A 25,550-nucleotide genomic window follows, 5' to 3' on the forward strand; every position below is an offset into this window, starting at 1 on the left:
TCCCTTCACTTACTATGCACAGTTCTGAATTTATATCTGCTGTCTATATTTTACAATATGGTCACCTTTTACTAAACCGCAATAGTGGTTTTTAGCGCAGGGAGCCTATGAGCGTCAAGAGCAGCGCTGGACATTCAGCGCAGCTCCCTGCGCTAAAAACTGCTATTGTGGTTTAATAAAAAGGATGGAGGGTATATTTGTCTATTTTTGTATGCTATAAAAACCAAATACAGAGAGAGACTGAGAGCTGTTGACGAAGAGCTACGTGTGTGTCTTTCTTCGATTCCAGCCAGAATATCAGCTTTGTGTTCAGCCAAACAGGCCCAGGTTTCGCACTGAATAAAGTATTTTATAATTTTTATTTTGTAATAAAGTAATTATAAAATACTTTCTTTGTGTTTATTTGATTCCTATTCAAGAGAATTACTTTATATATAGTCAATATAGGCAGAGAGTTAAATTTTTTAACATTTTCTAATGGTGGTGTGCCTCGTGATTTTTTTCATGAAACAAGTGTGCCTTTGCCCAAAAAAGGTTGAAAAACACTGGTCTAGTAGACCTAGTATTAGGGATTGTACTATGAGCTGGAATTGTACAACTATGAGAAACGCCCCCAATCCACCCATCACCCTCCCATTTCCACAGCCCTTATGTGGTCCCGCTTTACATTAAGTGTGGTCCCACGTGTACATTTTAAGTGTGGATTCAATGCCTAAAATATACACATAAATTTAAATTGAAATCAATTAATGTTAATAATTGCTTGTTAAGAAGCCAATTATCAGTGCTAATTTTCTCATTCAATAAAATTGCACGTTCTAATTGGGCACGTCCAAATTTGCATGCGCAACTCAATTTAACAGCAATTCTGTTTGCTATTGTTTGAACACTTTGAATTGTTTTTCTTTGATAGTTTGTTTTAGTGTGTTTATCTTTCCATGTGATGTGTTCTTATCTTAGGTTATCGTCTTCTCTTTATTTTGTCTAAAATTGATACTTTCTATGTGTTACATTGTAAACTGCTCTGATGGTATAATTGAGTGGCGATATATAAGTTTTTAACAAACATAAAGCCTCATTTATAGAATTCAGGGGATAGTGTACCTTTACTTAAAGAGTACAAGGGGGGTACTGAAATGTTCTTAGCTCAACCAACCAACTTCCTAAATTTGGAGTATTATTTTGCCACTGTAGCTCAAAAGAGTGTTATCTTATTTTGTTAAGTGCCAATTTGCAAAAATGAAATTCTATGTTTTCACATTATTTTAGATCATTGATTGAACCATATCCATGTCATACTGTGCACATTTTTGGTGAACACCCCTGATTCACCTATTCTCCTCCCATGTTCACACCCCTTTTGAGTTGCATGCTTTATCATTTGCACATGAATCTTTATAGAATAGCATGTGGCAAGATGTACATGCAAATCCAAATTGTTGCCAATTTAATCTAATCTAATCCAGGCCAATTCGCTCAAGGCAGATTACAGTACACTCCTTCCTCAATATTCACGGGGGTTAGGGGCAGAGCCAGCCCGCGAATAATGAAAATTTGCAAATAAGTTTTGGGCTGGCTCTGACCCCCCCCCCCCCTCCCCTGGCATCCTGGACCTTACCTGGTGGTCTAGCAGTCTTTTGGGACAGGAGTAGTCTCCCAAGACTACGACGGGAACTCACGGCAGCCATTTTGTATGAATGATCTGCACGGGGCAATCATGCATAAGGGTTTGTGTATGTGCTAGGATGTTACTTAAATGGGATGGGGAAAGAGGCAACAGACACAGAAAAGAGGTGGGCCGCAGCTGCAGCCCATGCAAAGCCTTATCCTTTTTCATCTTCCTGGCCCCTCTGCAATTTCTCACCAGTAGGAGGCCTCAGTGAGTAGTGATTGCCTCCTCCTTCTGGGCTGGCTTTCATGTAAAAGTAGAAAGTACAGGACCAGCAGAAGTCATGCAAAGGTGGGGCCCTCTGCAGTTCTGATATTAGGGAAGGAAGAAGAGACAGCAGCAGGTGGGATTATGGTGGGTGCTGGAGAGGGAAGAGTGGCTAGAAAGATTATAGGGTGGAATGGGGAGAAAAGATAATTATAGCATAATTATATTCTAGAAGGGTAAGATACTTCACCTAGTTGGTTGCCTAGGTCCCAACAAAGGGTTAATCCATTTTTTTAAAAAAATCATTTTGCTATTAAGAGTAATTTCTCACTAATCTCTCCCAATCTGACTCAAGTAATAGTGGAGAATCCAAATGTGCTCTTTCAAATCCTCATTTTTAGTGTCTCAGAAATTCTTGAAAGGGGGGGGGGGGGTCTTAATATAACTGATAACAATTAGGGAACATGTGCCTGGTCCTCTGAAATACCCTCTGCTTAATCTTCCGGTCCAGAATAAACAGCGATGGTATTGACACAAGTGCATTTTGTTTAACTGCACTACGTTTGCTTCTTAATTAGTGAATATTCATCTGTCATCAACAGCAGCTCCCATACCCCTCCCAGCTAACACTTTCTGTCATAAATAATCAATGAGTTATCATTAATATTCATGAGCTCGATTCTGTGTAGTCATGTGCGCTGATGCAGAGACGGGGGGGGGGGGGGGAGTGTTGCCATGAACTGACTCGAAACTCTGTGTATACGTGAGTGCATGGTACTTAGGGACAGGATAACGGAGCATGCTGCTGCACGCTGTCCTGGGCTTCTGCTTCCAGCTCTTCAGTGGTGTGCCTTTGTTTCTGTGCTGGAGTGACTGATGAAAAACTGTAGTCAAGTCTGGAGGGTGGCTCCCTGTCTGTGCATTTTCCTTGCTGCTCTGGGAAAATCAGAAGCCGGGCTCAGTGTGTGCTTACTAGAATGGGCTGCAATCTGTGCACTTTTCAGAAGAGGGAGGAACGCTACAAACTGCTCTATGAAGTTTCACAGGTGAGTGCGTGGAACGTGCTGCCGGCTGCTCCGCCGCCAGGCTTAAAATGGGAGCTCTTAGGCTAGGTTTTGTGTTACCACTTTCACAAAAAAAAAAAAAAAAAAAAAAAAGTTGTTGGGGGGACTAGTTTTCTGTTCCTTTGCCACTCCCCCTTCAACTGAGACTTCTTTTAACACCTTTGTGCATCTTCAGTCATGCATGTTTAAATAGAACACAAGCTGCATTCCACTCTGCAGCCCCTCAAGAAAATGTATTTCCATTTGGGGCAGGACAGTTTCAAACCGACGTTACTAGCAATCATATGAGTTTAAAGGAAATTTTGCATTTTTGAGGGGGGGGGGGGACCTCAAAACCTTAGGGACTAAACTTCTTTTGCAAATGCCTTGCCACGTCTGACTTTTTCTAAATGAAATTCTTCAGGTTTTATATAGCAGGCATGCTGTGACAATTATTTCACGTGTCACACTCACTGAAAAATTGAAGATGCGATTCCTGTAATCTGAGCAGAGAAATTAAGTGAAATCATTTCAGACGGCGACCATGATAAGAAAAATGATTTTCTGAGATCCGTAGTCGAACTGTTGAATCTTTGTGGTGTAGGGTCCCCCCCCCCCCTTTTGTCTCGCTTCGGATGAAAGTCTTGATATCCTGACACTGCCGGGATTAGCCACTCTTGTTCGGAAGTATCAGCGCTCAGAAATGTGCAGTTTAAAGACAAGTATTAAGAAGAGGAGCTCGGAAAACCTTAGGCCAAGCTTAAATTGAATTTGCTGCTGTTCGGCCGATTTAAGTCTTACGCCTGAAAGGAGTCCCTATATTTTAGCGGGCTGAGGGTCTGTTCTCCAGAGGGACTGGTGCTGGCGTTGCTGTAGACTGAGGTCGGACGCAGCTCGCTCTGAAGCGCACCGCTGCTGACAGGCTGCGCCGAGCAGAAACCGTGTCAAACGCCGGGGAGGGGGGGGGGGTCTCTTGGCACAGCAGAGGCGAAGCGCCCCTGCCCGACTGGGCTCCCTCCGACTTCGTTCTGACGCGATTCGTTTCACAGCCTCCTCAGTTGGGCGCGCTAAAACGCGCATGTTCACGGTAATGCGGTCGGAGCCTCATTAGCCAGTTTCCCCCAAAATGTTCCCGCGCGTTAATTAAACATATAAAAACGATGCTCTTTATCGCTCTAGAAAGGCCAAAGAGGATTAACTTGGTTAATTACTACTGGGGGGTGATTCTCCTGCTTCATTTTTGTAAACAACAAATGTTTTCAGCCTAAAAAAAAAGTCCCTTTTGCAGCCAGCCTGTCGGCAGCTTTGGCTCATGTGTACGGTCTGTAGGTCCTTTAGTTCAGCAGCTGCTGTTAAAAAAATGTCACTATCTTCCTTGCTCTGAATTGCCTGGCAAATATGCTAGCTAAAGTGTGGAAATAAGTGTCCGCCTCATTCCTTATCAGTGGCTTCTAGAGAGCTGTATTTTAACCTGTTTTTTGTCAGGGAACAGAATGGGACAGCGCTTTTGGGAAAAATGTTTCTTAGATCTGTACCCTAGACAAGTGAAGCCGATCTTTTTATTATTATTATTCTGAAACAGGCTCATAAGAGGAGTAAAGATTGCATGTGGGATCCAGAACCATTTCTACCACCTTTGCGCAACCGTCCAGTGACCCGTTTCCGGAAGGAGTCCCATAATAAGGCAGTCCTGGGTTTCTGTCACCATCCCCCGTCGTTCCTGATTCATTTCTGTGCGAGCAGCAGGATTGCAAGTGCCACCGTGTATTTGGGATGTGAGCCTGACAAGATTCAGTGCAGGAACTGGCGGCTTTCACAAATGTTTGCAGGCAAATGAAATGCTTAGGAGGCGCTAGCTAAACCGACAAAAGCCATCTTTCAAAAAAGTTCTATTGAAATTCCGCTGCTCCATCCCTTATCTTCCTTCTGGCATTTGGGGGCACGCTTGATAGAGTTGGAAAATAAACAAGGGCTTTCCCCTTTTGCACTGGTATTTCCTAGATAAGGCTTAATCCGTGGAAGCATCTGTGGGAGTTTTGTATTGGAATAATATATAGTCAACCTTTCAGCTTTCCCTGCTATATTGTTGGGTTAATGTCACAGATAAGGTATGACCCTGTCCCTGTCCTTGTCCTCTGTGAATTTGTGCAGTAGTTTTCTGTGTAGCTTGGTGTATTCATGACAATAAATGAGTTTTTAGCTTAAGTGTTTTCGGTAAGAAGCAGTTGCTTTCGTGAAGACACCGCTGTGAACAGGCTAGACTAAAGTTCAGACTCGGATGGATCTGCTATATTCAAATGAATTAGCCTGATCAGACGTTAGCACTTGACTAGATAAAACCCCTTTTAATTTTCTGGCATTGTAATTCTTAGATCGCAGCCCTGTTCTGGTCCTTTCCTGCTTTGCAGTCTGCTTGGCTTCTGAAAAGCATGGGAGACCAGAGGAGACAAGTAGAGATTAGCGGGGACTTCGCAAGTGTTTGAATCAAGGCAGCTGGTTGATATTCATACAAGGAAGTAATCTCGGTATCATTCATAGCCCTTTCCGACACCTGATTGACCCGGATGGTGTTGGGTGTAGTTCAGTGTTTATGCATGCAGAAAACTATGAAAAGTGATCACCAAGGCAATGCTGTGAGAATATTTTTACCACTGTTTGCCATGAAGCTTCAGTATAGTTTTTAATTACAGATGCAAAGTTACAACAATGCTAGCAAATTACAAGCCAAATGAAATGTCACTGTATTCTAGGCAGGTAAAAACAACAACCAAAAACCCCATTAGTTTGAGACAGGTAACTGTGTTCTGTTACATATAGGATGTCAGTGCATCAGTTACCTCCCACTATTGTCACATACTTTAAGGTAATTTTTTTCCTTTGCTATGTCACTTTTGTCCCATTTTTGGGAATAATTAAAATCCCATAGTTTGCAATTGCCTGGCTGTATGATTTCATTTTATACTCTATAAACGTTTAGATATAGGAAAGTGCAATAATTTCCCTTTTTAAAACTGAATCCATAAAGATTCTGATACTTTTATAATAGGACAAAATACACCCAGCCAATCGGATCCTCAGAAAATCCATAATGAATATGCATGAGATAAATTTGCATGCTCTACCTCCATTATATGCAAATCTGTTCCACACACAGGCAGGGCCATAGCCAGTTAAATACAGGTGGTGAGGCTGCACTTGCCATAAAGAAGGCGGGGCTGCCAAAGCTATGCTCCATTCATTGCATTCCTTGCTTGGTAGCTACACAGTGGGTGAGGCAGGAAAACAGGATGCATTTCTGGCTCCAGACACTCCTATATGCATATTCATTGTGGCTATTCTGAAATCCTGACTGGCTAGATATGTCCCAGGAAGTGGACTAAGAAATGCTTTTATAAAGATTCATACTCTAAACATATTACTGTGTGATCCTGATTAGTTGATACATATGAGATAACCTAACCAAAATTACAACATAGAGGGCAGTTTTCAAAGCCCCCTCCCTTTAAATGGATGGCTGAAAATGGGTCTCTGCTGGTAACTGCAAGTGTTTCATTGTGCTTTTAGCTTCATTGAAAGGAGGTGTTCTGGGGGCTATTTATTGTAGGTCAGGAGATGAATGGCAGGTATTTTCAAATCTATGCAGTTATATTCAGTGAATAAAACAGGAGCAAATATCCACAGATACTTGGTTCCCATAGCACATTTCAAAAAGAAACTGTGGAAATTATTTCCCTTTGAAAATTGGTACAATGTCTGCTGATTAAAAGCACCCACAAACTTTGTTCCTGTGGGAGCAAGTATGAAAAGTGCACTTAAAATAATTCCAGTCTATGGTAATTTCATGAATATGGCTCAAAATTCCTTTTTTCCCCCCCTTTCTTTGTCTCCTCCCTTTGTTCAGTCATCTCTTTGAATATTGGTTTTCTCATTCTTTTCTTCTTTACAATCTTTATATTTTATTATATTTTTTTTTCTTTGATAGCTCCTCTATACTTTTTTCAGACTTCTGTTTTCATTTTCTTCAGTTCTTCCCCTAGCTTGTCTTCCTTCATGTTCCCCTTTCTCTTTTGTCATATATATATATATATATATATATATATATATATATATATATATATATATATACATACATACATACATACACACATACAAGGAATCTTCAAAATGTTTCCACACTTTTATTATTTTAAACACTGAATATCTCAAAAGCAAATAATATCACTACCTACAAGGTGAGCTGGCTTGCCTGACTGACTAGTCGCATGATATTCTATGACACACCCTCTTAACACTTCTTCCACCCCAACCATTTCCCATGGAAGTGTGGAAACTTTTTGAAGAACACTCTTGTATAAGAAAACATGTACACGTCTCCCTCCGTATTCGTGGTTTCAGCAATTGCGGTTTTGATTTGCAGTTTTTAGCTTGCTGGCTCCTTTACCCAAGTTACATCTGCTTGCATAGAGAAATCGCTGATTCCAAGCGTTTACAGAGAAAATCGCTGATTATCCCAGGACAAGCAGGCAGGTATTCTCACTAGTGGGTGATGTCATCCGACAGAGCCCCGATACGGACATCTTGCAAGCATGTCTTGCTTGAAGAAACTCAGAAGTTTCGAGATGCCCGCACTGCACATGCGCCAGTGCCTTCCCGCCCGATGGTCCGGGCGTGTCTCCTTCCGATACCGGGTCGGTTGCGTGGCTGGGGCCCCGCGCCTTCGACCTTGCAGCGGAACTTTTCCGGCCTATGTCCCGGCCGATTACCGGTTTTAAAAGGTTTAGCAAGTGCCAGCGCGCAATTTCGCTTACGGACCATCATCGACGCTGCTTACAGTGTCTGGGACCGGATCACTTCCCGAAATCGTGCCGGCCTTGCTCCACTCTGACGGCGAGAGCGTTTAAGCGCCGCTGTGAGAAACTGTGGGAACTGTCTACTGTGGGAGTCCATGCTCAAGATGGAAGCTTCATCGGATCCTGCAGCTTCGACATCGACATCGACGGGTGCTTCGACTACTTCAGCGAAGCCCTCTGCCTCCCCGGCTGCTTCGGACCTCCTGAAACCGGCATCGTTCACACCGGTTTCGGCCCCGGCTTCGGCGCCGGAGCCTTCCTCCATCTCCTCGGAGCAGGTATCGACCCCTACAGTTCCACCGGTGGTGCTCAAGGTGCCGAAGACTGGCAAGCAGAAGCATGCAGCACCGAAGGAGCGCGGAGACCGTGCGGAAGGGCCCCCTTTTGGTGCGGATCCCTCCATATCGGCTTCGTTGCGGTCCCTTCTGGAGGCTCAGTTCGTGGAGCTCATGCAGACCATGGGGCCTCGACTGATTGCCACCATCCAGGGTGACCTCCCAGCTTCGGCTTCGAGGGGCGGACCGCCCCCTCCTCCTCGCCGCACGACCTCGTTGCTCGGCGAGGAGGAGCGGCGAGCGGTGTCCGGGTCCTCGAGGAGGTCCTCCGTTAGTGCTGTGCCTCTTTTGGAACCGATTCCCTCGAGGAGGGCCTCCCTTAGTGATATGCCTCCCTTGGAGCCCATCCCCTCGAGGAAAGCCTCGTTTAGTGACCTGCCTCCCTTGGAACCGATTACTCCGCCCCATGACTCAGTGTGGCGTCCACCTTCGGGGCCACCCAGCCCTGGGCATAGCAGGAAGCAGGACGAGTTCTTCCGAACCCCCTATCAAGCCTGGGCGTCGTCGGGGGAGGCGCCGACTCTTCCGCCTCTGCGATCGACGGCATCGAGTCCGATCTGCTCCTTGGAGGCGTCTGACCCAGTTTCTCACAGACGGGCTCGATCCCCTTCCAGGCATCCGAGAGGGGCATCGATCCAGACATTCTTCGAAGCATTCCTCTCGGCACTCGACCGTCTCGCCTCAGAAGAAATTGCCTCGGTTGGGGTATGCTGCTTCGACTGGGTCTCCTCCTCCGGGCCCGGAGTTCGAGGACCCCGAGGTTTTCTACTCGTCCTGTTGCTCGCAGGCCTCTCTGGAGCCTGAAGCCTCTTCTTCTTCTAGTCCGTCTCGCAGACCGGCGACGGCGGACCAACTGTCCTTTTCATCGTTCCTCAGGCAGATGGCAGATGACATGGACATTACTCTCGATGCTGGGTCTCGATATTCCAAGGAGTACCTCGATACCATGCACTTGCCTCGTCCTCCGGCAGAGTCCTTGCGGCTTCCCCTGCACAAGCTCCTTGACCAGACCTTCATGCGATGCTTCGAGTCTCCTTACTCTATCCCTGCGGTCCCTGGCAAATTGGATGCGCGGTACCGCACAGTGCATCATAAAGGCTTCGAGGGTCCTCAGCTTTCTCACCAGTCCCTCCTGGTCGAATCCTCGCTCAAGCGGTCTCATCCTGGCCAGGTCTATGCTTCAGTGCCTCCGGGCCGCGAGGGCAGAACCATGGATAAGTTTGGTCGACGCATCTATCAGAATTCGATGATGGCGTCTCGAGTCCTGAATTACAATTTCCACTTTGCAGCCTACTTGGAATTTTTTCTACCTGTGCTTCGGAAGTTCACACCATACATCGAGTCCCAGGCTAGGTTTGAGTTTGAGGAAGTGGTTGCTTCGCTGTCCCAACTTCGGCTTCAGTTAATGCAATCTGCCTATGATGCGTTCGAGCTCTCAGCCCGAGCGGCGGCCTGCTCGGTGGCGATGCGCCGGTTGGCCTGGTTGCGGACCATTGATATGGACCCAAATCTTCAGGACCGCCTGGCGAACGTCCCGTGTGCTGGGGCGGATCTTTTTGACGAATCCATCGAGACTGTCACGAAGAAGTTGTCTGACCAAGAAAAGTCCTTCCAATCTATCCTTCGGCCGAAGCCTAAGCCTCAGCAGTCTCGACCTTCTCGTCCGCCGTTGATTTATCAGAGGCGTTATCAGCCGAGGCAAACTCCACCTGCGAGGCAACCGGCGAAGCGTCAGCCTCCCCAGAAGGGTCAGCCTAAGTCTCAGTCGCCTGATGTCCCTAAGACCACTCAGCCTTTTTGATTGTCTCGTCGAGGGCATAACCAACCTCGTTCTGCCTCCCCCTGTTTTTCCCATCGGAGGGCGCCTCCATCATTTTTATCATCGCTGGGAAGCCATAACAACCGACCTCTGGGTCCTTACTATCATCAAGGAAGGATACTCTCTTCATTTCCATCGGGTCCCTCCGGACCACCCTCCAAGAGAGTATCCTTCCAACTTGACTCAGACCGCCCTTCTTCTTCAGGAAGCTCAGGCTTTGCTCCGGCTTCATGCCGTGGAGCCGGTTCCGATGGACCAACTGAACCTGGGGTTTTACTCCCGGTACTTCCTTGTTCCGAAGAAGACAGGCGACCTGCGACCCATTTTGGACCTCAGGGTCCTCAACAAATTCCTAGTCAAGGAGAGATTTTGCATGCTGACACTTGCTTCTCTCTACCCCCTCCTCGAGCAGTACGACTGGTTATGCTCTCTGGATCTCAAGGAGGCCTACACTCATATTCCCATTCATCCGGCCTCTCGCAAGTTCCTCAGATTTCGGGTGGGACATCTCCATCTGCAGTATCGAGTGCTTCCATTCGGCCTGTCTTCGTCCACCAGAGTCTTCACCAAATGTCTGGTGGTGGTGGCCGCGGCCCTCCAGACCCAAGGTTTTCAGGTATTCCCCTACCTCGACGACTGGCTGATCAAGGCTCCCTCGGCCTCAGGGGTCCTCTCAGTGACCCTGTCAACGATTCTGTTCCTGCAGAGTTTGGGATTCGAGATCAACTTTCCCAAGTCTCATCTACAGCCGACCCAGTCTCTTCCCTTCATCGGGGCTGTCCTGGATACCGTACGTCTCAGAGCATTCCTTCCTTCTCAGCGCATGGATGCTCTTCTTCATCTCTGCCAGTCTGTGTCTTCTCGCCAGACCATCTCAGCGAGACACATGATGGTCCTCCTGGGCCACATGGCCTCTACAGTTCATGTGACGCCGTTTGCCAGACTCCACCTCAGAATTCCTCAGTGGACCCTGACATCTCAGTGGACTCAGGTGTCGGATCCGTTGACTCGACACATCACAGTCACTCCTGCTCTTCGGCAGTCTCTGCTCTGGTGGATGACCTCTTCGAATCTATCCAGAGGTTTGCTGTTTCATTCTCCTCCCCACCAGAAGGTTCTCACAACCGATTCCTAGACCTATGCCTGGGGAGCGCATCTGGATGGGCTTCGCACTCAGGGATTCTGGACCTGTGCGGACCGACTCCATCAAATCAATCTTCTGGAGCTCAGAGCCATCTTCAATGCTCTTCAAGCTTTTCAACATCTGCTTCACGACATGGTGGTCCTCATTCGCACCGACAATCAGGTCGCCATGTATTATGTCAACAAGCAAGGGGGCACGGGCTTGGCCTCCCTCTGCCAGGAAGCTCTCAGAGTCTGGGATTGGGCGGTTCGCCACAACGCCTTCCTCAAAGCTGTCTACATTCAGGGGAGGGACAATGTCTTGGCGGACAAACTGAGTCGTCTTCTCCAGCCTAACGAATGGACACTCCACTCCAAGCCCCTTCATCAGATCTTTGCTCAGTGGGGAACGCCTCGGATAGACCTCTTTGCGGCTCCCCACAATTTCAAGCTGCCTCAGTTTTGCTCCAGGATCTACGCTCCTCATCGCCTCGAGGCAGATGCTTTTCTGCTGGATTGGGGGAATCGCTTTCTGTATGCGTTTCCGCCATTCCCTCTCATTCAAAAGACTCTAGTCAAACTGAAGTCCGAACATGCCACCATGATTCTGATAGCTCCTCGGTGGCCCAGGCAACCTTGGTTCTCCCTTCTACTTCAACTCAGCAGCAGGGAACCGTACCTACTTCCAGTGTTTCCTTCACTGCTTACTCAGCATCAGGGGTCTCTGCTTCATCCCAACCTGCAGTCTCTCCACCTGACAGCTTGGTTCCTCTCAACGTAACTCCGCACCAGTTTTCCCAGGCGGTGAGGGATGTCTTGGAGGCTTCCAGGAAGCCTGCTACTCGTCAATGCTACTCCCAAAAATGGACTAGATTTTCTTCATGGTGTATTTCCAATTCTAAGGAGCCTCAGCGAGCCTCCCTATCCTCTGTTTTGGACTATCTTTTACATCTGTCTCAGTCTGGTCTCAAGTCGACATCTATACGAGTCCACCTGAGTGCTATTGCGGCTTTCCATCAGCCTCTACAAGGGAAACCTCTCTCTTCTCATCCTGTGGTTTCCAGATTTATGAAAGGACTTTTTCATGTCAATCCTCCTCTCAAACCGCCTCCAGTGGTTTGGGATCTAAATGTTGTCCTTTCTCAGCTTATGAAACCTCCTTTTGAGCATCTGAGCAAGGCTCCACTAAAGTTTCTCACTTGGAAAGTGGTTTTTCTGGTGGCCCTCACATTTGCTCGCAGGGTCAGTGAGCTTCAGGCCTTGGTGGCGGACCCACCTTTCACAGTATTCCATCATGATAAGGTGGTCCTCCGCACTCACCCGGAATTCCTGCCTAAAGTGGTCTCTGAATTTCACCTCAACCAATCCATTGTGCTTCCAGTGTTCTTTCCAAAGCCTCATTTTCATCCTGGAGAATCAGCTCTTCACACTCTGGACTGTAAACGTGCTTTGGCTTTCTACTTGGATCCCACCAAACCACACAGAACTGCTCCTCAACTTTTCGTCTCCTTTGATCCAAACAAGTTGGGACGACCTGTATCGAAGCGCACCATCTCCAACTGGATGGCGGCTTGTATCTCTTTCTGCTATGCCCAGGCTGGATTACCCCTTCCCTGTAAGGTCACAGCACATAGGGTCAGAGCAATGGCAGCCTCTGTAGCCTTCCTCAGATCGACACCGATTGAGGAGATTTGTAGGGCTGCCACTTGGTCCTCGATTCATACGTTCACCTCTCATTATTGTCTGGATACTTTCTCCAGACGGGATGGGCAGTTTGGCCAAACTGTGTTACAAAATTTGTTCTCCTAAGTTGCCAACTCTCCCTCCATCCCTTTGAGGTTAGCTTGGAGGTCACCCACTAGTGAGAATACCTGCCTGCTTGTCCTGGGATAAAGCAATGTTACTTACCGTAACAGTTGTTATCCAGGGACAGCAGGCAGCTATTCTCACGTCCCACCCACCTCCCCTGGGTTGGCTTCTCTGCTAGCTACCTGAACTGAGGAGACACGCCCGGAGCATCGGGCGGGAAGGCACTGGCGCATGCGCGGTGCGGGCATCTCGAAACTTCTGAGTTTCTTCAAGCAAGACATGCTTGCAAGTTGTCCGTATCGGGGCTCTGTCGGATGACATCACCCACTAGTGAGAATAGCTGCCTGCTGTCCCTGGATAACAACTGTTACGGTAAGTAACATTGCTTTCCCAGCACCATATTTTGCCTCGCCTTCAGTAATAGGCCAGGTCTCCCACCATGTTATTCACGGTTTCACCATATTCACAATGGTTTTTAATAGAAAACAGCAAATAGCATATGAAAAAGTTATTTGCGTTTTTTCTGTATTTGCGGGTCTGTTAATCCCCTATCATAGGGAGTACGGAGTGAGAAGTGTATAACATATATATAACCAAAGGAAAGCTATTCTCTCCCCACTACCTTTTTTACACTCTCTTTTCATATTTCCTCTTCCTTTTTTGTACTACCCATTCCTACATTTTTACCACTTCTTGCCTCCTCTTTTCTCTCATCCCTGCTTCCTTAGAGAGGCTTTGCTATTGAGCTTCTTCTTTCAGTGAGTTGGTGAGATAGACTTCAACATGCTGAAGCAACAGGAGTTGTAGTTTCTCTTTTAGAAGCCTGATTAAGCCAGAAATTGATTGGAACATGTAATGAATTTATCTGTTTGGGTGCATGGTTTCAACCAGTGGTGTACCAAAGGTGTTTGACACCCAGGATGATCATTTTGTAAGCACCCCCCCATATAAAAGGGATCAGAGGAGCACCCCCCCTAGGAGCTGCATCCAGGGTGGACTGCCCCGCTCTGCTCCACTCCCCCACCCCATTGGTACACCACTGCCTGAGGAAGGAGATTTTGGTCTCCAAAATTTAGTAAAAATATATTAAATTTAGTCAAATATAAAGATTACCTAATTTCCATTTTCTATTTATAAATGTTTACCAATACAGCTACTACTTTATTTTAAGGCAACAAAAAAAAAATCTTTTTTCCACCTTTTGTCATGTCTGATTTCTGCTTTCCTCATCTTCTCTTCACTCTCCATTCTATCCAGCGTCCACCCTCTTTCTCTGTCCCTTTCATTTTTCTCTTTCTGTCTCCCCTTCCTCATGCTAGTCTAGCATCTCTCTTTTCTCATTTCCTTCCTCCTTCCCACCCCAACTCACCCTATGGTCTGGCATCTGCTTCCCTTCCCCCATGCCCTCCTCTCTTCTCCTTTAATCTCTCCTTCTCCATCTCCCACCATGCTCTGGCATCTCCCTTCCTTCCCGATGGTCTGGCATCTTAGTCTCCTTCCCTTCCCCCCCCCCCCATGCCCTGGCATCTCTCTTCTTTCCTTCTCTTTTATCTCTCCCTCCTCCATGCTCTAGTATCTCCTCTCTTTCCTTTCCCTCCTTTCTCCCTGGTCTGGCATCTCTGTCACCTTCCCTTCCCACCTCTCATGCCCTGGCATCTATTGCTCCCTCCTCCATGGTCTAGCATCTCTCTTTTGTCTCCTCTCCCTCCCTCTCTCTCCCCAATTGGGTGCAGCATATTTCCCTTTGTCACCCTGAAGTCGTTCACAATTTACTGCTCTTACCAGTGTCAGGTCTTCGTCTCTGCTGGGTCCTGCCTTTGCAGAAACAGGAAGTAGGTGGGACCCAGCAGAGAGATAAGTTCAACGCTGACACGAGAAGTGAATTGTGAATGCTGCTGCCAGGAAGAAGTTCTTGACCCTGGCCCTGGCCCTTGGAAGAGACATAGGAGCATCCTCTTATGGGATGCACCCATGGTTGACTGCCGCCCACCCTACCCCTTTGGTATGCCACTGGTACACCTTGGTATGCCAACCCGACACCCCCTTACACCATTGGTCTCAACTAGGTCCAGAGACAGGGGTCCCTTTTATCTCCTCTTTTTCTTTGCTGTTTAAAACTGGGAATGTACATAGGCAAAAATCTGGTTTGTTTTGGAGATTTTTTCATTATTGAGTGTTTTTATTTCACACATTCAATTTATTAAAAACATTTAATATGTATTGTAACTTAACATATGCAAATTGGCTTAGCACACATTAAACCATTGGTTATCATGATGGCAGATAAAGGTCAAATGGCCCATCCAGTCTGCCCATCTTCAGCATCCACTATCTCCTACTCTCCCTAAGAGATCCCCTGGGCCTGTCCCACACTTTCTTGAATTCAGACACAGTTTTTGTCTCCACCACCTCTGCTGAGAGACTATTCCATACATCTACCACACTTTCTGTAAAAAAAATATTTCCTTAGATTACTCCTGAGCCTATTACCTCTTAATTTCATCCTATGTCTTCTCATTCCGAAGCTTCCTTTCAAATGAGAGACTCACCTCGTGCACATTTATGCCACATAAGTACTTAAATGTGAGTTTTTCTCCCCCTTAGCAGATCCTCACTCAGATTTTTAACACACTAAAATTTTTAAGGCTCTCTAATGAACTAAGGCGCGCTAAGCGTTTTAGTGCGGAATCAATGCGTGCAATAACCACTAACACATCCCTGGGATAACATGCATGCATTAGCGTTTAGCACACACTAAGAAGCTTAGCGCACCTTTGTAAAAGAGGGATAAATGTGTGTTAATGAACACACAGCCTCTGATACAATAACTTTTCTTTCTCAATGGCATGATGAGATCTACCAAGGCTCTAGCTTCTTCTTTCTCAGTGACTGCACACTGTAAGATGTACTCCAAAGGCTATAGCTTTCCTCCTCTCTCAGTTGCATGAGTTGCAGGACAAGATAAAATTCACTAGGTTTGCAGTATGGGGGTTCAGGTAAATGTGAATCACTTGTTTGCTCTTTCCAAAGGTACAAAGACTAGTGGACACTCCCTGTAATTATTAAAGGGGCAAGTTATTAAGCTGTGTTAGGGCAACAATCTAGTTATTTGCTCCTTAACATGATTTATAGAACACTAACACAAGCTTTCTTGCCCTAATGCAGTGTTACTTAAGTCACTGGAGGATACACTGTTATGATATGCAAAATATTCAGATGTATGTAAAGCAGCTTAGGACCATGTAAATACTATATAGTGTCAAGCCACAATATATCTAGTAAAATTACCTGACTTGCCAAGCCATAGCCTGATACTTTCAGGTTACAGTTTAAAGGGGCATTCACCTACTTATTAATAGGTTGTGATGGCCCTGTCCACCTCAAAGCAGAATGTCCTAGGGCAACCCTCCAAAAAGGCCCCTGAGCCATCTCTCGTTCTGGACTACTTTCCTAATAGGAGACCCTAAACATGAACCACCTCTTAAAGCCTGAAACTCTACAACCCCTACCTCATCCTTCCCAAAGCCTGCAAAACCTGAATTATTGGTGAAAAGTAGTTTGGGCAGGAGCAAAGCCCAGTTGCTCCTGTCTTCACCGTACTGTAATCCAAAATGGGTGCTGTAACCCAAAATCTAGCAACAATTCAAGTACCATGGGTCTGAAGGTTGTGGGAGGAATTGAAGGGTTTCAAACTTTGGGAGGTTGGTTGGGGAGCATCAATGAGGGGGGGGGGGGGGGGCTAATAAGGTTTGAGGGACACTTTGGGGAGTTAAGGGCCTATCGCAATCCTGAAATAATCCGGTGCTGGCCCCTTTACACTGCTGCACCAGAGCATTCAGCCAGTCTAATGCTCCCAGCCCGGTGGACTAATGCTGCACATTAAGCATTAAGTGACTCACAAGCAGTGTTGGTAATTTTCCTTGGGAATCAGCAACCCATGATACAAAAATACTGCAGATTGGTGACTTCTGTGGTAAATCAAGATACGGTAAAAGTTCACCTTTTATCGCATCTTTATAATTTTCCCCCTAAGTAATATATTTAAAACAAATTGGGGAAAATACTTCTTTGCCCAGCATACAGTATGATTAAGCTCTGGAATTCATTGCCAGAAAATATGTTAAAAGCCATTACCATAACAGGGTCTAAAAAAGATTTAGACAACCTCCTAAAAGAAACGTCTATAACTATTATTATAGACTTGGGGGAAATTTTAGTGCCTATTCCTGGGATAAGCAGTATGAATCTATTTACTCTTATGGGATTTTGCTGGGTACTTGTAACCTGAATTGGCCACTGTTGGAAACAGGATGTTAGGTTTGATAGACCTTTAATCTGTCCCATTACAGCAATGCTTATGTACTTATCAAAGTCCTGGCTTCAGGGCCAGATCATCCGCAGTCCCACTTGTATTCCCTGCACCTGCTGCACTGAGAGAACTGCCACTTCACTGCTTTCAACTTTGTGTTCATCTATATCATGCTTGAGATGCTATAGACTGAGAGGCCCTATGTTGGGGGCAGTGACATAGTGGAGCCGCACACTGCGCAGGAGAAAGCAATGGCAAACCACTCCTGTACTCTGCCGTGAAACATCACAGGGTGTATTCCTCACTATGTGTTTGCCGTAAGTCGGTGGCTGACTTGGTGGCATAATCCATTCATCCATACCATGCTTGACCAACCCATAGCCTGCGGGCAACAACCTGGCTCGCCAACTTCAATTTTTTTGTTCCCCAGAAGTTCCCTGAAGTCCTCTGACTGCACACCTGCTTCCCTGCCACAACTGGCCTAGCCATTTGCTTGAGCTTTGGCATACAGGTACTAAAGAAGGCTTTCAGATAGTCTGTGGAACAGTTTCCCCAGGCCAGTTGAATATCGCAAAGATTTTCAGAATTCTTCAGAATAGCTTTACACAGCTGGGATGATGATCTCAAATTGAAGTCCAGCCATGAATAGAAGTTGAAGGCTGAAACAGGGACTATATTCTTCAAATAGGAAACAACGCTTCTCATATTGTGGGCTAGGCCTGTGGTGAAACACAGTGGGTCTTGATTCGTCAAAGGTTTTCTTGCAGTTTATCCTATGGGAGAAAGTTTGATAACCCAGAGCCAGGATTTTCATTTTTCATCCATATTAAAGCAATCACATATTGAGCTTGAAACCATCAATGAAAGCCAGAAGGCAAAGAGGCTAGATTGAATCTGTATTCTTATTGTAGCCTATAGCCATCCTGCACACTCATACAGAGGCTGACTATTTTTAATAAGAGCCTTATGAAGCATCTGCCCGGAGTCTTTCCTCACGCTTCTCTCTGTTGCTTTCTGTCTCTGGCTTTGATGAGCATTTTGAAGCCACTGCATGCAGCTTCCATGCACAGCAGCTATGAATGTGAAGTTGGAAGCCTTTTGTTTTCATAATTCATCACATTCTGTTTACTAAGCATCTATTCTCTTCTGATTCAGCGCCAATCCATTTAACCAGCTGTTGATATAACTCTTCTCTCTTTTGTCTAGCATTGCTTGCGTAAAATCTTTAGGCTACTTTTACTAAGGTGCGCTAGCGTTTTTAGCGCACACAGCAGATTAATGCGTGCTAACCCCACGCTACACGGCTAGAACTAATGCCAGCTCAATGCTGGCATTAGCGTCTAGCGCGTGCGGCATTGTAGCACGCGCTATTCTGCGCGTTAAAGCCCTAACGCAGCTTAGTAAAAAGGAGCCCTTTGTCATATGATATCCTTATGCTAGATTTTTCTTACATTGTATATGCATATATCTTTATCTATAATATCTATATCATTTATCTGTCTATCTAATTTACAGGGTGAGACAGAGAAAAGTAGCCCCCCTACAGTTTTCTGCAGTTTTCTCAGCAATCACTTTGAATTTCAACAAGAACTGTTACGCATTTAGTCATCATACTTACATATCACTATTAAACATTTGTAATTATACTTCTCCCAACATATTTGCGGGGGATGTATTCAAAGACAACCCATGAATACCAAAAAATTACTTGTGAATTACTTGTTCCTATCATATTCGCAGGTTTTTGGTACAGCCCCCACGAATAAAACTTTTCATCGTTATTTACAATTGCTTTTATAAACAAGCTAGGTACACTTCTCCCTCCGTATTCACGGTGGTTAGGGGCAGAGCTGGCCCGCCAATATTAAAAAAAATGCTAATAATATTCGGGCCGGTTCTGCCCCTAACCACCACTTCCCCCCTGCTATTTTAAGCCCTGTGAGTCCCCTCTTAAGCCTTACCTGGTGGTCTAGCGGGTTTTTGGGCAGCAGCGATCTTCCCATGTTCCTGCCCCGTGCAGATTGCTCACAGGAAAAGGCTGCCTTGTGCTCCCATCGTCTCTCGAGACTACGACGGGAGCTCAAAACCCGCTAGACCACCAGGTAAGACTTAAGGGGGGGCTCAAAGGGCTTAAAATAGCCCGAAAAATTTTTTGGCGGAAAATCACTAATAATCGAAACCATAGATACGGAAACTGCGAATACGGAGGGGGAAGTGGCAGTTCTTACATTGTACTATACACATTAGCAATACAATTCAAGTACTATAGAGTACTATAGAACTGACCATGAAGATGCAGCACTACCGTTGGCCCCACCACACTGAAGCAAGTGCTAAAAATTTCTATCTGCACACTTTTCTCTGATGCTGCGCAGTTTGCCCGTCCACACTTTTAAGAAAAACCATGCTGTGCTTTCTCAGCACTCTAGGATGACATCGTTTGGGAGTGGAGCCATCAAGACAAAAACCGTGACTAACCGAAGTCACGAAAATGGAGGGAGAAGTACCGTATTTGCCGGCTTATAAGACGACTGGGCGTATAAGACGACCCCCCAACTTTTACAGTTAAAATATAGAGTTTGTTATATACTCGCCGTATAAGACTACCCCTTCTTCCGCACACCTCTCCTTCTAACTCCCTTCAAGTCCAGTAACAGATCTCCCTTTTCTTTCCCAGACCTTCCCTGCCTCCTACAGTGGCTTCCTCCCCTTCCAGCAGCTCTCCGTACTTGCCTACAGGAAGTTGCCGGTAAATCACTGCCCTGGCAAATTGGAGAGCTGGTGGGAGGGGAGACAGCCACTGTGAAGGCTCCCCAGGATCTTGTTCGCACACGCTGACCATCTCCCTCCACCTGCACCTGAATCTGCAGCTCTCTCCGGTCTAATCGCAACTTCCCCGCGGCCCTCTTCAGCAACTTGTTTCAACTTCCTGTTTCCGAACAGGCGAGACTCAGAGAGGGAAGGCCCCGACGTTGGCAGCCTATCTTGATCGCCTGAGGCTGGGAGGAACATTAATCAACAGGAACCGCAGTCGGCAGGAAATTTAACTGCCGACTTGATCTCACCGGTCCTGCGCGGACCGGCAGAAATTTTCTGCGGACCGGCGGTTGAAGAACTGTGTGTTAGGACATGTAAAGTAAGGGCATGTAAACAGTACCCGGCGTATAAGACGACCCCCGACTTTGGGGAGGATTTTAAGGTACTGAAAAGTCGTCTTATATGCCGGCAAATACGGTATATAATTATTTTAAGCTATGTGTCTGACATCTTAAGTGTTACTATCTAGCAATTTTTGCACTTTAAAAATGTTTGAGTTAAAACATAGTAAAATATCATCCTTCAAATAATACAATTAACAATGTGTCAGAATTTTACAGTCACTGTGAATAGTCAAAGTGTCTACCCCAGATTCAAAACAGGCCTTGACCCTTTGTAGAACACTAGCATAACTCAATATCAGTAGTCTCTTTACATGGGAAAGAACATTTTCAGTGCAGCTTAGTAAAAAGGCCCCTTATTTTGCAGGTCCCAGTAGTGTGTGACTTGCAAAATAAATAAAGGCCCGCTTTTACAAAGCTGCAGTAGTGATTCCCCTGTGACAAATGCACCATAGCCCATAGGAATTGAATGAGCTTTGGTGCATTTGCCGCAGGAGAATCGCTTCTATGGCTTTGTAAGAGAGCACTATTGTGTCCTATGTAGGAGGCGGTAAAAGCCTGATGCTTACATTCATAGGAGCCATCTTTTCAAAATGATTGTGGGTGCTCAACTTACAAGTTACCAAGTTCATATAAAGGAAATTAAAACACAGTGGGTTATGAACACAACTGGCCAGGCGGTTCATAGTCAAAAGCGCGCCCCGACAAAGGCGCGCCGAGACAACTGAGCGCAAAGTGGAAGCCCGTGCCGAAGAAAAACAGTGTTTTAAGGGGCTCCGATGGGGGGCGTTGGTGGGGAACCCCCCCACACACACTTTACTGAATACAGATCGCGCCGGCGTTGTGGAGGGTTTGGGGGGTTGTAACCCCCCTCATTATACTGGAAACTTAACTTTTTCCCTGTGTTTTTTGGGAAAAAGTAAGTTTTCAGTATAATGTGGGGGTTACAACCCCCAAACCCCCCACAACGCCGGTGCGATCTGTATTCAGTAAAGTGGGGGGGGGTCCCCCCACCCCCCGTCGGAGTCCCTTAAAACAGTGTTTTTATTTGGCGCGGGCTTCCACCTTGTGCTCAGTTGTCTCGTCGCGCGCTTTTGACCTGTCACCGGCTAGGCGGTCCTTACATGAAAAGCACAGCATGTGGTGCCACATAGGAAGGACTTGTGGGTAAAAGAAATACTAGGGGTAGCACTGCAAGTCCCACCCATCTCTCTTCCTTCCCAACCCCAACTCATTGCCATAGTTTGCTATCCTACTCCCAGACCATCTTCGACTTCCAGTCCATCCTAGTCCATATATACAGTCTTCCTTCATCATTTCTTTTCCTCTATGTATATTTGTCTCTCCATGGCTTATCTCTATAGCTTCTCTCATCTTACTTTCTTCTAGTCTTACTCCTTCCTCTTTTTCATGTCTGCTCTCTCCACCATGAAACCCCCTTCCCTTTACCTTAGGCTGCTTTTCCCCCAGTCCTACACAGCTACTCTCTACCTCTTTCAGTTTGAACCTTGTGTCCCCTCTGCCTGCTCTTCTCTTCCAGATCATGTCTCCTTTTGCTAGCAATCTTCCCCTCCACACACATAGCCCATGTTCTCTTACTGAATTTCTCTCACCCTCACATCCTGTTTCTACTCCCCCCCCCCCACACACACACAGCTCCACTATCAGTCTCTGTATTTCCTAGCCTCTCATCCCTTTACAGTTCCTTTCTTCCTATTCCAATAGTGCAGAGGAGAATTGGGCTAGATTCACTAAGCCCACCGATCAAGTTCTGACTACATAGCGACCCCTTTACAACCCGATTTCCCTTCGATCCGATTCACTAACCTCTGACCCGATCATCCTCCGATCCACGCATGCAAATGAGGGGGAATGGCATTCAAATGTAGGCAGGAGCGATTCACAAAAAAAAATGAAGGACACCAACTGGGCTGACTGATCCAAAAATAAGTGACTGCTGAGAATCAGTCATTCAGGTCCTTTCCGACTGCCCTGCCTTCTGCTGCCCTGCTCTCTGCCCCGATCTCCTGCTCTCTGCCCAATCTGCTCTCAGTCCATCTGCTCTCGGCCCGCTCTCCTGCTTTCTGCTCTATCTGCTCTCTTCCCCGCAGTGCAAGCCCATGGTTTTAACACACGGATTAAAACCATGGGCTCACAAAATAAAAGTAAAATGCTCTGCCAGGCACAGAAGCCAAGTGCATGCGTCAGGATCGTTATTCAGCAATCCTTGCAGTTGGTTGGGGGCGTGATTCCGATTGAGGGCGATTCGTGAATCAGCTTCCCCGGACACGGATTGGATCTGATCCGTGTCCTTAGTGAATCTAGCCCATTGGCTCGCCTAAGAAATGACCCCTTTCCATTCGCTTCACTCATTCCTTTTTCAGTGTCTCCCCATTTTTATTTATTTATTTATTTTTACCTTAACTGCTATAGTTATTACTTTGACAACATAGGTCAAATTGTCATGCCAATAAAATTATCTGAAACTGTCTCTTTTGTAAATGTTAGTCTGTTGTACTTGCCTTCTTCATTGGCAGTTGCTAGGCTACAGCAACTCCCTCTTCCTCTGTATTCTATTGGACAGGCTATACAGGAGGCGGGAACAGTAAATACAATACAGAAGTACTATTTCCCTGTGTATTCCTGTAGCTCTGCAGCATGGTGTTTGCTGTCTCAGATCTACAGACTTACAGAGAAAAATATTGGGGGTGCTCAGGCATAGGGTTACCAAATATTACCTGCGCCTGTCTGAAAAGGAGGCATAGTTAGAGGCAGAGGATAGGCATGGCATGAGTTAGGCACTGGTAGGCATATGTATTAAGGGCTCCTTTTATCAAGCTGCGTAATAGCATGTGCTAAACCGCCGGCCGCGCTAGCCACTACCACCTCCCTTGAACAGGCGGTAGTTTTGGGGCCAGCGCTGGGGTTAGCGCGTGATGAAACGTTGCGCACGTTAACCCCGCTAGCGCGGTTTGATAAAAGGAGCCCTAAGTGCCAGTAAATTAGTCCTAATATACCAGTGACTAACATTATGACACCTACTGGTGCTTATAGGCGTGATTTACGCAGTTGATTTACAATCTCGCTGAAAGGTGCGCCTGCAGTGGCTGCCATTTTTTTAAAAAAGGGCTAACCACCACGGGCTGTATATTTTTGACCCAATAGATACCAGTTGACAGAATGCAGAAAGGGTTACTGAAAACTTGTCTTTTCTTCTGAAGCAAGAGAGCATGCGGTTGGCTGTTTAAATGTCATACCCAGCAGCAGCTTGCTACTGTTTACATTTCATGGATTAGTTTACAAATCACGGAGAGCTGTTTATGCTCTTCCAAGAGCTCAGGGTTTGTTTAAAATTATTATTATTTCATTACATTAAACAGGCATTTTTTGAACACTCAAGATATGTCATTGCAAAATGTTTTCATATAACTGATTTTTTACATTGGTGTTGTATTCTTTAAATATGACCTAATGGGGAACCTAGAAGCAATGTGTAGGTGTTGTTTTTTTTAATTTTCATGGAGGAGCTGTTAATAAAATGTGCTGTTGATTATTATGAATAATGGGAAATCAGCTTTCCAAAAGTGCAGGAATCACATGCTCATGTGCATACTTATGGTTAGAATGCGTCAGTCTAGTTAACACACATTATTTTACCAGTGGGACTAGTTACTAATAACATGATGCAATGGCACCACTCTTCCCTTTAAACCAGTGTCTCTCAAAATGTGTGCCAGGGCACTGTGGTGTGCCATGAGAGATTCCAGAATTATACTTTATTTTTAATTATATGCTAGAATAGATGGCATGCACGTTGTGTACGCAAGAGTCTGTCAATGTTATGAGTGTCTGTGTACATAAGGATACAACTGCCCAGACAAGCATCATTCTTTGATGTGATTGGTCCTTGAAAACTAGCGGCAAATAATTTTATTTCTATTGAGCATCGAAGCAATCAAAGCTTTGTCACCCTTTGGATCTTCTTATCTTTGCAAACATGGATTTTCAGTTTTAACAGAAATTAAATAGAAAAAAAAGAATGACTAGCTGGTGGCTGATGAAATGCGTATCTGCTTGTTGATTATTAAGCTGCATTTTCAGTCAATTTGCACTCAAATACAAGCACATCCATCTAGTGCAGGGATCTCAAAGTCCCTCCTTGAGGGCTGCAATCCAGTCAGGTTTTCACGATTTCCCCAATGAATATGTATTGAAAGCAGTGCATGCACATAGATCTCATGCATATTCATTGGGGAAATCCTGAAAACCCGACTGGGCACCGACATCAGTTTCACTGGTCTATAATTTCCCAGTTCACCTCTGGAACCCTTTAAAAAAAATCAGCGTCACATTGGCCACCCTCCAGTCTTCCGGTACTATGCTGGATTTTAAAGAAAAATTACAAATTAATAACAATAGCTCTGCAAGTTCATTTTTCAATTCTATCAGCACTCTGGGGTATATACCATCTGGTCCAGGTGATTTGCTACTGTTCAATTTGTCAAATTGACCTATTACATCTTCCAGCATTACAGAGATTTGTTTGAGTTTATCCAATTCATCAGAATTGAATATCATTTCTGGCATTGGTATTTCCCCCCATATCGTCCTCAGTTTTGATGGTACCTTGGTAGCTGGAAAGTTGGGCCAGTACAGGGCAGACTCTCTTTTTCAGACTGAGCCCTGAATAAGGCAAGGATGGATCAGTAGCAAATATGCATATTTTATACTACACCCATATCATCTAAGTACAGGTCTTGCATATCTTGGGGGGAGGGGAATAATAATAATAGTTTATTTTTATATACCGCCAAACCATCAGTTCTTGGCGGTTTACACAATAGAAATTACAATAAGTAATTAAAATACTGATCCAAATAAGTGTCTTATAAAAGAAAATAACACAATTAAATAAAGATACTAACAAAATGCGACCTTAACTTATTCAAAGTAAAATATGCACAATACAAATTATTTATACTAAAATAAGTAAAAAAAACTGTAAACATTATTACATAAAAATAATAAAAATCTTCTTATCATGATAATTTTAAAATCAATTAAATTTTGTATTGTTTAAATAGATAAATTTTAAGATCTTGTAGTAGAACTTAGAAAGTAAAATGTAATAAGGCACTTGTTTGTTGGTTCAACATTGCGTTGATAATAGGTGTAACTGTTGGGTAGACTGGATGGACTATGCAGGTCTTTATCTGATGTCATATTATT

The 25,550-nt window shown here is 45.3% G+C and overlaps 1 protein-coding gene across 2 annotated transcripts in view; it reads left to right on the forward strand.

Annotated features, from left to right (window-relative positions):
* The window catches only part of PDZRN4 (PDZ domain containing ring finger 4), a 792,627-nt gene that overhangs the window by 471,125 nt on the left and 295,952 nt on the right, over nucleotides 1-25,550 (forward strand). The window contains exon 1 of one of the 2 annotated variants that reach the window (XM_033959288.1): nucleotides 2,854-2,922. The exons of the other annotated variant lie outside the window; for it this stretch is intronic. Within the exon in view, the coding sequence (XP_033815179.1) occupies nucleotides 2,854-2,922 (69 nt within the window). Of the gene's footprint in view, nucleotides 1-2,853; nucleotides 2,923-25,550 lie in introns of those variants that run through there. 2 annotated transcript variants of the gene reach the window in all.

This window comes from Geotrypetes seraphini, chromosome 9 (genome assembly GCF_902459505.1).
Source record: "Geotrypetes seraphini chromosome 9, aGeoSer1.1, whole genome shotgun sequence".
Taxonomy (NCBI): Eukaryota; Metazoa; Chordata; class Amphibia; order Gymnophiona; family Dermophiidae; genus Geotrypetes; species Geotrypetes seraphini.